Source organism: Melospiza melodia, chromosome 20 (genome assembly GCF_035770615.1).
Source record: "Melospiza melodia melodia isolate bMelMel2 chromosome 20, bMelMel2.pri, whole genome shotgun sequence".
Classification (NCBI taxonomy): Eukaryota; Metazoa; Chordata; class Aves; order Passeriformes; family Passerellidae; genus Melospiza; species Melospiza melodia.
Window position 1 is genome coordinate 3,371,771 of NC_086213.1, and position 16,139 is coordinate 3,387,909.

Here is a 16,139-nt window from a genome sequence, read left to right on the forward strand (position 1 = left end):
TCTTGCTAACAGCTCCGCATGGCCTCAATGTCCTTTTAAACCCAAGGGCAGGGGGAGGGAAGGGATAGGTGAGCACCAACCAGGTGTGAGGGGGGGAGTCTCAGGGGACAATGACATCTGGACAGACCAATGACCTCAGTGCTGAGGGGCATCTTTTGAACTTGGCCAATCAGACGATTCTCACTGGCCTGCTGAGATTGATGGGCAGCTCTCAGCAGGGGCAGGGGGAGGGAGAAGGCATTGCCACACCTAGGGGGCTGGGATAGGTGAAAGAGGATATTGCAACACACTGTAACAGGAAATAGTCTGGTTTGTCTCTCTAGATTGTGTTCCAGGACAAGTACAATCAGGAAAAAAAAATTGTAGTTCATTTCTGCTTTGATCACACTCGGTCAGAGAAGTGATAGTGGTAGCTGTGCCAGATGCTCTGAAAGGAATTGAGGTTGTAAACCACACTGGCCTTCAAGAGGGTTTAGACAGGTCTGGATCTTGGAGAATCCTTTCCCTGGACTGGCATGGACTTTCAACAAAACGGACTGAACTGTCGTGCTAATGAACGTGCAGCTCAGTTTTGGGAATGTAAATCAGCTGGCAAAGCACCTGACAAATCAAGTGTCTTATCCTAACGTAATGGCTGACTAAATACACATTCCTGTGTTGGAGATTTATATAATCCTTCAGAGCACCCTGAGAGTACCAGAGCCTTGGCAGACAGAGGAAAACCTACGAAAGAGGATGGACAAGCTGCAGAGATTGGTAAAACATCTATTTTACTATTCTTATTGACTGATTTTTTTTTTAATTTGGGTTTTTATAAAGCTGTGTAATACTGTCAGGTTTGCATAGAATTAATTTTCCGGTTCATGCAGTCCTTGGGATAAAGCTGCAGAGTAATGTCTCTCCTGGCAGCCGCACACCCCCACGGGGGCTGGGAAAGCACTGCAGCACAAGGCTTGGGAATGTCCCTCTGTAAATGCAGCTCAGCTCTGAGCACGGACACGGCCCCCGAAGGGAGAAACAAACCCTTCTGCTTCAGCTCATGGGCGCTAAAGAGCTCTGTAACACACGGCTTGGTGGGGGATGTGTTTTATAATGAAAGCAGGGAAATGAGCAGGAGTGGTGTATTCCTAGACATTGAAATGAAAAAGAAATGTGCTGTTGTAGGGAGAGGAAACTCACCTGGAGAACGAGGATAATGAGGTGCCCAATGCTTAGCCCGGTTCTGAGGAACAGGACGGGGAGGTGGTGTAGCCATGGAAAGTGCAAGTGAAATGTATATGCTGCTAGCTGGGGCAGGAGAGCTCAGTCTGCTCCTGCTGCAGGCTTGAAATAGTCTGGTTTTATTTCTGTCCTGGAGGACACCCTGTCTCGGGCTGGTATGGAAGGTATTTAAAGGAAAACACTTTGAGGAAAGGGAAAAAATCCAAGATTATTTGAATTTGTGGTTTTAGAGATATTGTGAGACTAGAGCAAAATTTCTTTTTCTCTGCTGGACAGCTCTGTAAGGAGAAAATGAGCAGGTAAAGCAGAAAGAGGTTCTCAGCTTTGGGTTATTTAAGTTCTCAGGGTGACTGGGGTCATATTCATGTAGCAAAACACAGTGTGGCCTGAGGTGCCCTGCACTGGCGGGCAAACAGCCGAGCCTGAGCATGGGCTCTTTATGTGGCACCACAGCTTTCCCAGTGGGAGGGGTTTTAAAGCAGGGGCTGGCAAAGGCCATCCTGGCCTCGGGCCACCCAGAACATTGGGCAGGAGGTGTCAGGCTAAAATCAGGGGCCTCCAAAATGCTCAGAGTGATCTTGGGATGTGGAACGGGACTCCCTCAGGGCACTGTCGCAGACATCTTTTGTGAAAATCCTTTCCTTGGGATTTTTCCTGCTGAGAAGCTGCAGCAACAAAGTGTAAGCAATGGTTATCTGCTGCTGTGGAAGGCATCAGGTGTGGCTGTGATTGGGCCATCTTGGATGTTTACAATTAATGGCCAACCACAGACCAGATAGCTTGGACTCTCTGTCTGAGCCACAGACTTTTGTTATAGATTCCATTCTATTCTTAACCAGCCTTCTGAAAAGAAATCTTTCCTTCTGCTTCTTTTTAGTATAGTTATAATGTAATATATATATCATAAAATAATAAATCAAGCCTTCTGAAATATGGAGTCAAATCCTCATCTCTCCCCTCATCCTGAAAGTGCCCGTGACCACTGGCACAGGGCACATCTTGCCTGTCACAGGATTTCACCTGCACATGGGGAAACCAAAGGCACAGGCACAAAATAGTGGAAAGAAGCTGTGTGGTTCTGTGTGGGATCTCAGCACCTCAGGACTGATGTGCAGAGTGACCGAGACCACCCTTGGGGGGCTCGGGAGTCCTGGGATGTTGCCAGAAGTGTCTGGTGGCTGGACTTTGATCCTGCACGGGAGACGACACCTGTATGAGGATGGGAGGATTTCACTGGGTGAATGGTGAAGGGATAGGTTAATTAGAGTGTGAGACACAGGGTTTAAGATTTCTGTACAGGGGGGTCCAGAAAAGTAAGATGGAGGAATTGGGGCGTGTCCTGTCCTTCTTCTTCTTGGCCTCCATCTTCTGCGGTGGTGGTGGCACTTTGGGCTTGGTCCTTACTAAAAGTGCACTGGTTAATAAGGGTGAAAGGTATTGGGGAAAATAGGTAAATATTGTATACGTAGTTTTGGGTATAAAGATAAGTGACCGCCCCGGGGGCTCTCAGTGTGCTCATGGCTGGCTGCTGAGCAGACCTCTGTCAGGCCAAGAGAAAATCTTGTAGATAAAAAACTAATAAACACCGAGACCGAGAAAAACCCTGAAGAGTCTTTTCGTCCTTTGGAGCGCGGGCTGTCCAAGGCCATCCCGAGCCTTTCCAGGCCATTAAAACAGCGACAGTTCTGCTGTCAGCCTGCCAGTGAGCTGTCAGCTGCAGAGCTGGGCCAGCCAGGACAGCTTGTTCTGCACCCTTCAGAAGTCAAGAGCCCTGACTTTTATTGCAGCACTGATCCTGTGATGCCCCACGAGGCAGCCCCTGCCCTTCCCTGCCTCCCAAGGCTCAGCAGTGCTGTCCCTGGGCAATGTGAGCAGGAGTGTCCCCAAGGAGATCTGAACCCACTGGCTGCCACACATTTCATCTGTCTCATAATGTTGAATGCACATAGACTGCTAAACATTGCTCTGTACAAGTGCAGCATCACAGGAAAGACACTCTAATCTAAAATGTGTGTTATTATCATGAAGGGATGGAAATAACAGCACACCAAGGAATGCCAAATGCACTGGCTATCCATGGCCGTGGGAAAATCCTCCAGCTCAAAGCCTCAATGTCTTTTGAGTCAGTTTATTCTGTACAAGGAAGCCACCCACTGTCTGCCCCTTTTCTTCAGCTCCAGAACAAGATCCTGATCCTGACAATTTGTGCTGCTGGGATTGGAGGCACCTTCCAGTATGGGTACAACATCTCCATCATCAATGCCCCAGCCTCAGTAAGTACTGCAGCTCTGAGTGCCTGCCCTGACAGACCCTGGGGGCAGTGGGTGCCCCTGGAAATCTGCAGAAAGCAAGGGTGTGTGGTTCTCTCTGTGTAATTCACATCCAGAGCACAGGACTTGGTTGTCAAAAGCCACCCTTGAGCAGGACCTAGTGTCACAAGCTTATTCAAAAGCTTTGTTTCAACTGCTTTAGCAAAATCTAATTCTAGAATTTTTCAACCTGCATCCTTTGAAGTTGATTTTTGCCTTTAGATTGAGAGTGAGACCCATGAAATGAATTTTTAAATTATCAAAAATAACCACATAGAGATATAAACCAACTGCAACTTTTCAACAGCAACAGTTTTACACCCTAAATTCTTTACTAAAAAACCATCTAAGATCTGGAGGAGATTAGAAGCATAAACACAGGATAAATAGATATAATAATAAAGGAGCATTTCCCTGTGCCCCTCCCCTCTCTGGTGGCTCTGCAGCTCTGTCCTCTCTCTCTCAGTACATCCAGGTGTTCATGAACACGACCTGGCTGGAGCGCATGGGGGTTCCCCTGGAGAGCAACACAGTGCTGCTGCTCTGGTCCTTCACTGTCTCTGCCTACCCTCTGGGAGGCCTCACTGGGGCTGTGGCTGCTGGCCCCATGGCCATCGTGCTGGGCAGGTAAGAGGTGCTGCAGTTTAATTTAAGCTTTGCAGCTTCCCTTAGTCCAAGAGGAGTTAGGATCCCTACAGCAAAACACCCACTGTGGTTAAAGATAATATCTCAAATATCTGAATATCTCAAAAGTCATCAGGGAACTGTTTTTTTTCCCACATTGCCCTCTCATCATTCCAGCCCAGCTGAGGGGCTACAAGGATTTCAGCTCAGCTCCTTCTCACAGTACCCACTCACATAATCTCTATCATTTTTGTGCCCAGTTCTCTGCCATGCTTTTAAATCATAATGGATGATATAATAATGATGTTATATTATAATGGATGACATAATAATGATATGATATCATAATGGATGATACCATAATGATTATCACAAGGATAATGGATCAGACTAATGATTTGTCTTCAAAATAAACTGTGGGGATGACACTAGAAAAGCAGAGGGTGCTTACAAAGAGCAGTGGGTGCATCCCAGCTCCTCAAGTCTCACAGGTTGTGTAGCCACAATTTGGTTTGAAATATTTCAGGAAGTATTCATTAAATCTCCACAGTGGGACTTTTTTACTCTGTGCTTGAGTCTCTGTAAAGTATCTGTCTTACCTCATACATCTTTCATACACAGCTCTATCCCCAGCTGTCTTCAGAAAAAAACCTAAAAATAACCAAAACCAAACTAACCAGTGTTAGCTACATAAACTACATAAGCTAATAGGAAATTAGATTTTGCCTCCCTGCCTCTTGACCCTAGGATTTTCCTTTATCTGCTACCACTTTGGTTTGCTTCTCTTATATGATGAAGGAGAGCCCATTATGGTTTGAGGTCCCATGACTTACTAATTTCATGGTTATGAAGACTTGGAAGGATATGGCTTCCTTAATCCATTCCATTTTTGAGATTTCACCCTGTACGACTTTGGAATAAAATCTTATTCCATCAAAAAATGAGAGAAACAAAGACTGACTGGTGAAGCAGTGAGCAGGGACTAGAGAGAATTTCTGGCTATAATAACAGTAAGGGTCAATAGAGTTCTCTTTTTTCCCCCTGGTTTTCAGCAGAAATTTCTCCTGGGACACATGAAAACTTTCTGTCAAAGTTTCACAACAATTACACTATTACATGAAAAATGCCTGTTTCAACAAATTAGCAATTGCAGACCAAAATGCTCATGGCTTGCTGAGGGAATATTGCTCTCCATTCAAATGGAAACTGTGTGTGAGCACAGGAGCCCTAAGGGAGAACCTGGTGGTGGCCTCAGAGAGCCTGAAGGGACGCCCTGGGGTGGCACAGGGACACCTCCTGCAGGGCTGGGTTCACCAGGAGGTTCTGTGGGGGGCTGCAGCCCCTCTGCAGCTGCCCCAGGAAGGGATGTCACTGTAGGACACAAAATTACACAATGCACACACTGCTGTTTCAAGGTGGAAAAGGAAGTTTGTTATCTAACATTTCTAGATTTCCAAAAGTGACAGTGGATTGGAGGGTGACAGTGCCACCTCTCCAATGACACTGGACAAACCAACAGTCTATCAAATTTCTCCTCTTCCATAAAAGAATGCAAAACAATAACTTATTTACATAAAGTGCATGAGAAGATTTGTTACAAGAATGTAAACATCAGAAGGTTTAGAAAATCTTCAAAAATCTGGGTGACAAAGTGGTTTATGCCAGAGCTGGTCCTGCCACACACGTGCTCACAACTGTGTTTTCTCTTGGAAGGAAGATGTCCCTGCTGCTGAACAATGGCTTTGTGATCATAGCTGCAGCCTTGTCTGGGTGCAGCAGGATGGCCAAGTCCTTTGAAATGATCATGCTCAGCAGATTTCTTACTGGTGTGAATGCAGGTATGCCAACAGGAGAAATATAGAAGGATGAAGGTGGTAACAATCAGAAGATATTTAAGTAGGAATGATCCAGGATGTTAAAGCAATTAATCCTTTAGGCTGACCAGACACATGTAAGTGAATTAAGAAGTTGTATATACAGATTTTATACTTTGCTTGTAAGGGCTTTGTCTGAAAGCATACACAGGCAAGGAGGTTTTGTGTACTGCATGTAAACATCTCTGTGCGTGGGGAAAATTTGAGCTGAAAATGGATCCCTATCTGCTTGTAAGAATGGCAGTCACTCACCAGCATGAGCACCACCACAAAAGCTTTTGTAGAAAAATCTGGAAATTTTCAGTATAAGGGAATGATCAATATAAGGGACTTAAAATATGATATTCCCCTCAAAAGGGGGAGGTCAGGGGAAACATTGCATATAACCTTGGATTTGGTGCTGAAAAGACCACAGGGCTGAGGCCCTGACAGGTTTCAGTTTCATTGTCCACTGCTGCTGATGAATATTGAAATGTTTAGTTACACAAGGACAGGGGTGAAATGGAAGGTTTGGGTGAATAAGAAGCTCAGGTAGATTATTTATCACAAGGCCTGCAACAGAAGAGTGCAGCTGGCAGCCTCCAGAGGGGCTGCCTGCATTTATTCTTGTCTCCTCTGCCCACAAGCTGAGGTCAGCATTTGTCTGCCTTGCCCAGGTGTGAGCATGAACATTCAGCCCATGTACCTGGCAGAGAGTGCCCCAAAGAAGCTCAGAGGAGCTGTGGCCTTGACCTCTGCATCATTTACAGCCCTGGGGCTGGTGCTGGGGCAGGTTGTTGGGCTCAGGTAAGGTAAAGCAAGCAGCCCAATATTTCCTTCCTTTCCTTCCTTACCTCCCTCCCTATTTGCCAGGTTGTAAAGATTCTGTGTAAATAGTATTTGTTTCTTTTTCTCCAGGGAGCTCCTGGGAGGGGAGGAGAGCTGGCCATTCCTTTTAGCAAGCAATGTGGTTCCTGCCCTGATCCAGCTCACAGCTCTGCCTTGGTTCCCTGAGAGTCCCAGATATCTCCTGATTGACCGTGGAGACAAAGAATCCTGCATCTCTGGTGAGTTTAGGGTGACTATTAGCTCATGTGAGACTTGGGCCCCAACATTTTTGGAATGGTGTCACAAATTTTACATGTAGGAAGATTCATATCAAGTAGTAAATATGATCACTTCCTCCTTTCAAACTAAAGAACATTCTATAATCTTAAAATGATTTGATGTACTGAGGGAATTGAAAGGCATCTTCCTACAACAGGCTTATTTGCTACAGTAATAGGGTCAAAAGGTAAGACTTGTGTTCACAATGGCAAATGTTTTGTAACTATGTAGTGAAATAAATGCTGGTTGAAGAGCTCAGGATCAAATCTGAAGCCAGTTCATATTAAGGGATTTAGTTAGATTTGTGGCATACAAATCCTTATATGCAGAGTGGCTGGAGTTATTTTGTGGGAAATATGTGCTGTGTACCAAGAACATCTTAATTGCCTGCATTCCCCAGGGAGGGCACTTGAGATCTGAGTCAGAAGCATGGCTGCTAAAATGGCACTGATGGGAAATACTCACTTGTCAAACAATGGTGAGAGGGGTTTGCACTCCCTTTCCCCCAAACCTTTCTGGCTGCACCAGAGCCAGTGAACTCTGTGAAGGTCACAGCATGATCACAGGCTTGTGGCAGACATCTTTTATGGAAAATCCTTTCCTTAGGGTTTTTCCTCCTGAGAAGCTGAGAGGCCTCAGGAACAAAATGTAAACATTGATTATCTGCTGCTGTGGAATGCAACAGGTGCATCTGGGATTGGTCTCATGTGGTTGTTTGTAATTAATGGCCAATCACAGTCAGCTGGCTCGGACAGAGAGCCAAGACAGAGCCTTTGTTACCATTCCTGCTGATTCTATTCTTAGCCAGCCTTCTGATGAAATCCTTTCTTCTATTCTTTTAGTATAGTTTTAATGTAATCCATATATCATAAAATAATAAATCAGCCTTCTGAAACATGGAGTCAGATCCTCGTCTCTTCCCTCAACCTGAGACCCCTGTGAGCACCATCACACAGGCTCTGTCCTGCAGCTTTCTGCCACCATCACTTGCTGCTCCACCCCTCACCCTGCAGAGCAACCAAATGAAGAAAAAACCCAGGACTAAGAGTTTCCCTTGTCCTTGCAGCCCTGCAGAAGCTCAGAGGCACCAGTGACCTGAGTGCAGAGCTGGAGGAGATGCTGGCAGAGCAGGCTGCAGTGAAAGGCCAGAGAGCAAAGAACCCCTGGGAGCTGTTCCAGAACCCAGGGCAGCGCTGGCAGCTGGTGAGCATCGTGGTGCTGAGCAGCGCCATGCAGCTCTGCGGCAACGACTCGGTGAGCAGCCGGGGGGCCTGGGGGCTCTGGGGCTCAACATTCTGGCAGCAGGAGAGGAATCAATGGTGTCTCTCTGCCTGTGGAGATCTTCACGTGTCAGGTGTTGTAGGAGTGTCAGGGGGTAGGATGGTGGGGATGGACGGAGAGCAGAGATCTCTGAGCCAGGTCAGGAACTTGGGGTTCATTGCAAAGGGCCTGGGTGCAGGGCCCTGCTGGGAGCTGCCAAACACAGCTGGGGCAGGGCTGAGAGAAGAGAGGGGCAGAGAGGATGAGAGGGTGAGAGAGTAAAAGGGTAAGAGAGCGAGGTTCCCGTTCCAATACCATAAATCTTCTTCTGTGTTGAATATTCTGATTCTCACTGACCAATCTAGTACAAGATACAAATCCTATAGCATTTCCATACAGCCTATAAGAATCATTACATCACCATACTGTGCTACATTTTAAACCCTAAAATCTCCTCTTTGGGCCCTTCTGCCAAGCTGCAGGGTCTGCTCTGACCCTTGGAGCTGTCTGCAAGCAGAGGGTGTTGTTCCATCAAAAGGGGATCACCTTCAGCTGTCCACACCATTGTTTTCCAGTTGTTCAGTAACTGAGGGATCTCAAAGCTTGCTTTCATTTCAATCTCACTTAGAGTTTCCATATTCTCAAAATCTTTTGCCAGACAATCATATTGATAAGGCTTTCCTGTTTCACCTTCCCCAACAAGGTGTTTGGTCCCCAAAATACACCTGTGTGTTATGGGAGGATTCGGAAGGATGCTGTCAAAATAGCCTGTGTGGTCACTCTGCATGGTCCTTCAGGAAAAACAGTGGGATGTATTTTCAGATGTCTTCCCTTACTGCTGTCTCCTTTCTTCTCTTCACAGATGTATTTTTATGCAGCTTATGTGTTCCAAGAGGCTGGAATTCCCGAGGACAAAATCCCCTATGTTGTAATCGGCACGGGAAGCTGTGAGCTGATCACATCTGTCACTTGTGTGAGACTCTCGGTGCACTGTGCTGACTGCAGCCTCTGCTGCAATTCCAAACTTGGGGTTTACATTGCTTTCCATGCCAAGGAAGCCCCTTAGGCACAGGAGCCAGGCTGTCTGTCAGCACCCCCAGCCAGATGGGTTAATGCAGAGCTATTTGGTCAGACATTGCACTGCCATCACTGTCTGAAATCTCTAACAAGTGTAACTCTCTTGCTTTGTGTTCATATGGATGGTGGCAGAGTTTAGGTACAGCTGGGACATTCTCATCTCCCCTGATCACCCTTCTTCCTGACTCCTGCCACCAGAACTTTCTTTTGAGTTTTTTTTTTTTTTTTGCTATGAAGCAGAAAACATCCTGAAAGTTACTGTAAAGCAAACTAGGCATGGAGTATTGAAAGGTGAAGAGGAAAGAGGCAGGAAATATAAAGCCAGGTTAAATATCTTGCCTTATTTGCCTGTGTCACTGTGTGCAGAACATGATCATAGACTATGCTGGTCGGAGGCCGCTGCTGCTGGGGGGATACATCTTCATGGCAGCCTGGGCCATCGTCTTCATGGTCGCCCTGAGCCAGCAGGTAACAAACTTTCCTCACTTATTGAAGTGGAATGGAGTTGGGCTTTGCCTTTTGTATGGCTGGGGTGTTCAGTGGTGGCAAATGAGTGCCCTCACTGGTTTTCCATTGGTCTCTGTGGCTGTAGACTCAGATTAGCTGGATGCCTTATCTCAGCATGGCCTGCATTTTCGCCTATATCCTGAGCTTTGGAATCGGACCAGGTCAGTTCCCTCAGTGTTTTCAGTGAAACTTTTGGGGTTTGGAGATGTGTGCAGGCATCTTATGGAAACTCTCAGACCCTCTTTAGCTGCAGCATACTCCAAGGAACGAGTTTCTGCAGGTGCTGTCTGGCTGTGTCACAGGGTTGGTGCCCCTGGTCAGTCAGTGCTGTGCAGGGCCAGGCTGTGCCCATTTCTCTCTCTCTGTCATATTCCCCCTTAGTCATCCTGGCTATTAGGCTAATGCATTTGGAAGTGATTCTTGGCTTAAATAGATTACTTTTGATTTGCTGCCCAGTCCATTAGGTCTGTAATCCAAAATTTCTAATGCTTCACTTTAATCCCAGAAATTGTTGGCTATGCCATCTGGTTGTTTTCTTGCTGATACAATTTCCACATCTATCTGTGAGCCTACTAATGTGCCCTTCTGTGGCAGAATACACCAGTTTCTGGGGGTGGGCAATACACAGGATGTTGTGGATGTTTGCATGGTGAATATAGAGATGTGAGACTCTGTTTGCTCACATGAGTTTGAAGGAAGGCAGGCAAGAATAGAACCAAGCTGCCAGTGTCACATGCCACACAAGTTGGCAATAATTTCTTGTCCCAGTCCCTACAGTGCCATGGAGTTGAATTAATTATAAGCCTTTCTCACCGTTGGGTCCTGGTAAGAATAATGTGGATTACAAAATCTTTCCTGGCAGCTCATTCTAACATGAGAAAAGTCTGAATAATCACCCAGTCCCTTAATATTTAACCTAAAAATTCACCTCTCACACTTCATGTTGTGTTTTCTTGTTAAAATGTGCTCTCTTGTTTTTAATGCAATGTTAACAACACGATTAACTTTCCTGCCATTTCTTTTTCCAGCTGGTGTAACAGGAGTTCTGCCCACAGAGGTTTTTGATCAAATGTCCCGACCAGCTGCTTACATGATCTGTGGCTCCCTGCTCTGGTTCAACCTGTTTGTGGTGGGAACAGCCTTTCCCTTCATTGTGGTGCGTTCCCAAAGCCAAGCAGCTCTGAGTGCCCTGGGCAGGAGAGGGGCTCTGGTAGGGACAGGAAAAGAGAATATTGCAAGCAGCAAGATAGCACTTCTTTGGAAAGTATCTTTATGAGGAGAGTGGCCAGAACTCCTTTAAACCAAACTTTCTCCGTGGTTTCTGATTTGAGGTTGGGAGCGGAATCATTTGGGAGATGGATGATCAATATTCCTTGTCTGTCCTCAGTTGAGAACAGCTGGAACAGAACATGTGATGTAATTGTCCTTTGCCAGACCCTGCCTCTATTCCTTAAGGTGATTCCTGAAGCAAGAGGGAGCAAAACTCCACAATATACATTCCTGTCTTACTTCCTACTTAGGGCTCCCATGCTCTATAGTTATATATAGGGAGAAAGCCCCAAAAAGACAATTAAAAATACTGCTTTTGCTATGTCAAATTTCCCAGTCTATGCTGGGGAGCTGTTGCATCCAGGCATGTGAGGCTCTCACCAGGATTCACAGAAATACTCCCTGGGTGACTTTAGGCAGGAAGAGGGATTAGTGGCCTTTCTGTCACCATACAGAATGTCACCAACACTGTCTTGTTTTTTCCTCCTCCTCAGAAAAGTCTAGCACATTTCTGCTACATCCCATTCCTTGTGGTCTGTGTCTGCACTGCCCTCTACGTTTGGTTTTTCCTTCCTGAGACAAAGGGAAAATCCTTCCTGGAAATCTCGGAGGAGTTTGGGAAAAGGAACTTCAAAGCTAAGACCCGTGGAGGTTTCTATAAAGGCCCTGAGGAGATCAAAACCACCTCATTGTAGCAGAAGAATGGAAGATGCTATCTGGGGGAATTCTGCAGTGAATTCAGCAGTGGCTCTGTGCCCTTGCAGGGACACAAAGAGAGAAGTTAGAGACAATCTATTACTCTTAGGTTCTTAAGTTCACCTTGAAAACATACACTTGAACCTATAATCCAAGCAAAAGTTCAATAATCTGTTCTCAGCTTTTAGTAGTAACACATGCATATTTTAGAATCCATATCAGAATGACAGAATGATGCCTTACTCTCTTATCATCATACAACACCATGTAATGCTTTAGAAAACTTACTCAGAATTTCTTCAATTCAGAAGTCCTTCTTTCCTTGCCCCTGAATCTGGGCTTTCTAACACAGAAATTAATGCGATTAAATTCTGGTTTCAGACACCAGATGAAATTTTCAGTACTTTGTCTTGGTGCTCCCGTTGTTTCTGTTATTAAGTGATTTCAAATTGATCCCTACTTGTTAAGCAATAGTGAGCAGTTAATTATTTTCAGCTATAAAAACATGTGACAGATGGATTAGAAAGAAAGCTTCTATTACTTGCTAAGTGGCTTATTATACAACAGACTTTTGGGCATTGTTTTGCAGACTCTTTATTCTGGACTGGTTTCCTTCATGGCTTGTTTGCTGTCTTCCAGTCCTATGTTGTAAAGCACGAGTAATTCTCTAATTTGTTCTGCTCCCGTGGACACTGCTGGTGCACCTTGTAGGGTTCTGCACCTGTGCTGATGTTAACCATGGTGAGAGCATGGCTGGTTTTGGGTGTGCATCTCCAGGTCACACCCCAATGTTCTCTGCAGCTCTCTCCATAGAGCTCCTTGGCAAAGAGCCAGATGTGAGATTGAATCTTTCCAGTTAACCTGACACAGAACAGGGCAACACTCCTCACCGAACGTGGCCTTGCACAGGCACTGGCCTGACTGTTAAGCTTCTCCCAGTTTCTTCTCAAAGTCATAACCAAGCCCCCTCTTTTCTTTTGCCTTTGTGTGAAAGGCACAGCGCTGCTCATGTTTACAACGAAGAAGAATACATTTGCAAAATAAGTAGGTAAAGTTTCTTTCAGTGTATTTTTGAACTACATTTTAAAGAAAAATGCAGCATTTTTGAATAAAAAGACTGTAAACATTTCTGGAGTGTGTTACTGTCGTGCTGGACACGAGTGGAGCAGCAGATCTATTTCTCAGAAGAGGAATCTGTGCAAGAACTCTTTTGTGGTGCTGTTCCCAGGGGTCCCAGGATGAGGGAAGAGATGAGAATCTTGACTCCATGTTTCAGAAGGCTGATTTATTATTTTATGATATATCTTGTATTAAAAGAAAATTATATATTAAAGCTATACTAAAAGAAGAGAAGAAGGCTTAAGAGGAATGGAATGATAATAAAATCTTGTGACTGACCAGAGAGTCTGAGACAGCTGGAGTGTGATTGGCCATTAATTTAAAAAAATCACATGAGACCAATCAAAGATTCACCTGTTGCATTCTACAGCAGCAGATAATTATTGTTTACATTTCGTTTCTGAGGCCTCTCAGCTTCTCAGGACAAAAGATCCTAGCAAAAGGATTTTTCATAAAATATGTCCGTGATACTCTTTCACTACCCAAATTTTATAATGTATGAAAAAAAAAAAAAGAAACATTTTTTCCTTTGTGGTTGTTGCTATTTTAGAAGTCATTAGTATATAGACATGGGCAAGAGCAGCTACCTCTGCTCTTGGAAAACACTGAGATTTTGAATTATGCAGGATTTTGAGACAAGACAATCAAGAGCAGGACTCCATAGAATTGGGAACTGGAGAGATACTTTTCATTACTGTAGTTTGGAGAGAGCAGGGAGGAGCAGAGGGAAAGAATGAAACACAGAATGAAAGCAAAAAGTGCCACTACTATAATGATGGTGGCAAAATATTCTGTAATTCCTTTGGTGAGGGCCAGAGGAAGGACAAGAGCCAGGGAAGTGGATCGGGGGGAGCTGCAGGGTATGGAGCAGGGATCGACTGAGGAGATTGCCTGGGCAGAGGGAGAGGAGCAGAAAGGAGCAGAAAGGTCAGAGAAAAGAGAAGTCCTCCAGTGTCCAGGGGTGCTCCCTTGGCCACTGCTGTGGCTACTCCCATGAGTCAGGACTGTGCGTTTTCCCAGAGCCCTGCAAGGACGGAGGCCATCTGCACCTGTCAGTATGAAACAGGCCTGGTCAGAAATGATTTTACACATTTACACATTTATACAGAATGCACCTGGCCATCTGCACCTGTCAGTATGAAACAGGCTTGGTCAGAAATGATTTTGCACATTTACACATTTACACATTTACACATTTACTTGGCTTCCTGACTTTTAGAGCCAGTCCTGTGAGTACATGTGGCAGAAAACATGAATTCCAACTTCCAGCATTTTTTTTCTGACTGTGGCCTGAAATCAGGGGTCTATAAACTGATTAAACAAACACAAACAGTGGTTACATTTCAGTTGGTCTAAGTTGTTAAATTTTAATTGAAGCATTTAACAAGTTGGTTAATTGTTACTGAATTAAAACACTTTCAACTGAGAAATTTATGACGTTAGTTCACATTTTCTTATATAAGGTGTTAGGCAAAACCACATCTTGAAAAGTGATCCTCAGAGACTCACAGCTGATATTACTGTTTGCAAATCAAATAATTGTGCACTGTTGGATTAATTAATAACCATCAACACTAGGGAATACTAGTACTGCTGCTGTCCTCAAACACTGCTCCTCTGCACAAGCCAGCTCTCACTTGCACCCAGCTGGTGTTGGGGTTCTTCCAAGGACACACAACATCCCAGCCTGGGGAACCACCAAGGGCAGCCACTCACCAGGAGAGGGAATTCCCCCCTAAGCTGTTTGAATAATGTGTAAAAGGCTTTTAACAGAACCATCTTGGACACTGCCCTTCAAAAATTATGGATAAAATGAAAGATTTTACAGTCAGGATTTCAAACTGACATTAAACCTTCCTAGCATCTGCCATATATTAAAGGGATACAGACTTGAACTTTCAGCCACTGACCATTGCTCTTGAAGAGTCAATTATGAGTCAGCTGGATGCACAGGCCAAGTAGGGCTTCAAAAGGCTTTTCTGGGTTGAGGCTCAAGGTAGCAGACAGGAACTTTTACTGTAGATGTGATCACTGATTACCCAGACTAACACTTGAGGAGTCCAAGCCAGCCCACTCCAGTTTGCACCGGTCCTTGGACTTTGGCTTCCATCAGTGCTTTCCTCCTTGTCCTTTACTCATCTCCCACAGCTCCTCCTGTCCCCAGCTGCTGCCAGAGCACACCCAGAGCCCTGGCAGGAGCACACAGCTCCCCAGATGTCCTCAGCTGCATCAGTGACCAACACAATAACCATAACCCACACAGCAAGAACTTCAGAAAAACCAAAGGGAGCGTTGACACTGTGAAAGAACAAAATTGTTTCACTAAGGTGTCGCAGACATTTTTTCACAGAAATCCTTTCTTTCAGATTTCTGTGTCTTCTGGAAGGCTGAGGCCTCAGAAGAGAACATAAACAATTATTATCAGCTGCTGGGGAATGCAACAGGGGCACCTATTTTGATTGGTGATTGGTTCATGTTCCCATGTTTATAATTAAGGGCCAATCACAAAGTGTAAGCTAGGGACTGAGTCCTTGGCCACAACTTTGTTATAGATTCTTTTCTAGCTATTCTTAGCCTAGCCTAGCTGCTCTGCAAACCTCTCTCTATATTCCTATTAGTATAGTAATAATGTATTATATATGATATCTTAATAAATCAGCCTTCTGATTCAAGAAACAAGATTCACCGTCTCTCTCTCACCACCAGCGCCCACTCAGGCACGGTAATACTAAGGTAGAAAATCAGAGAAAGGCTTCATAAAATCAAGCCTGCTCTCCTGGAATCAGTAGCTGGCCTTGTCAAAGCCAGCATTTTGCAAGTTCCCATGTGAAAGCAGTCCAGGTGTGAGCAATTTGTTAACGTAACAATCTATTCCTGCATAAACTGTTTTTGCACTGTTAGATAGAAAAATGAAAACTGTGTTTCACAAACAACTCTCCCTGCAGGTAGACACTGAGAGTTTAAGTGACCAATCAATAGAGAATAACAACTTGTAACTAACCAATAAAAGTAATTAGGAAGAAAACAACTTGGACAACAACCAATTGGAGTCCCACATGAGGTCTGTAAAACTGTATAAAAAAGGAGTTATGTGAAT

At 44.8% G+C, this 16,139-nt stretch overlaps 1 protein-coding gene across 3 annotated transcripts; it reads left to right on the forward strand.

The window, feature by feature from the left end:
• Positions 1-267: 267 nt before the first annotated feature.
• SLC2A11 (solute carrier family 2 member 11) lies at positions 268-13,053 on the forward strand. 3 transcript variants are annotated; one of them, XM_063173497.1, is made up of 12 exons: positions 271-756; positions 3,396-3,494; positions 3,997-4,157; positions 5,868-5,992; positions 6,685-6,814; positions 6,926-7,074; positions 8,181-8,368; positions 9,237-9,347; positions 9,818-9,919; positions 10,044-10,119; positions 10,987-11,114; positions 11,722-13,053. In XM_063173497.1, the coding sequence occupies exons 1-12, from the start codon at positions 736-738 to the stop codon at positions 11,920-11,922; spliced, it is 1,491 nt and encodes a 496-aa protein (XP_063029567.1). In that variant the 5' UTR covers positions 271-735; the 3' UTR covers positions 11,923-13,053. The 3 variants fall into 3 exon arrangements, 2 of the variants coding, with proteins under 2 accessions (XP_063029567.1, XP_063029568.1); XR_010030200.1 differs by lacking the exon at positions 10,044-10,119 and having other exon boundaries at positions 268-756; positions 11,722-11,743; XM_063173498.1 differs by lacking the exons at positions 271-756; positions 3,396-3,494 and having other exon boundaries at positions 4,035-4,157; positions 5,872-5,992.
• Positions 13,054-16,139: the final 3,086 nt, after the last annotated feature.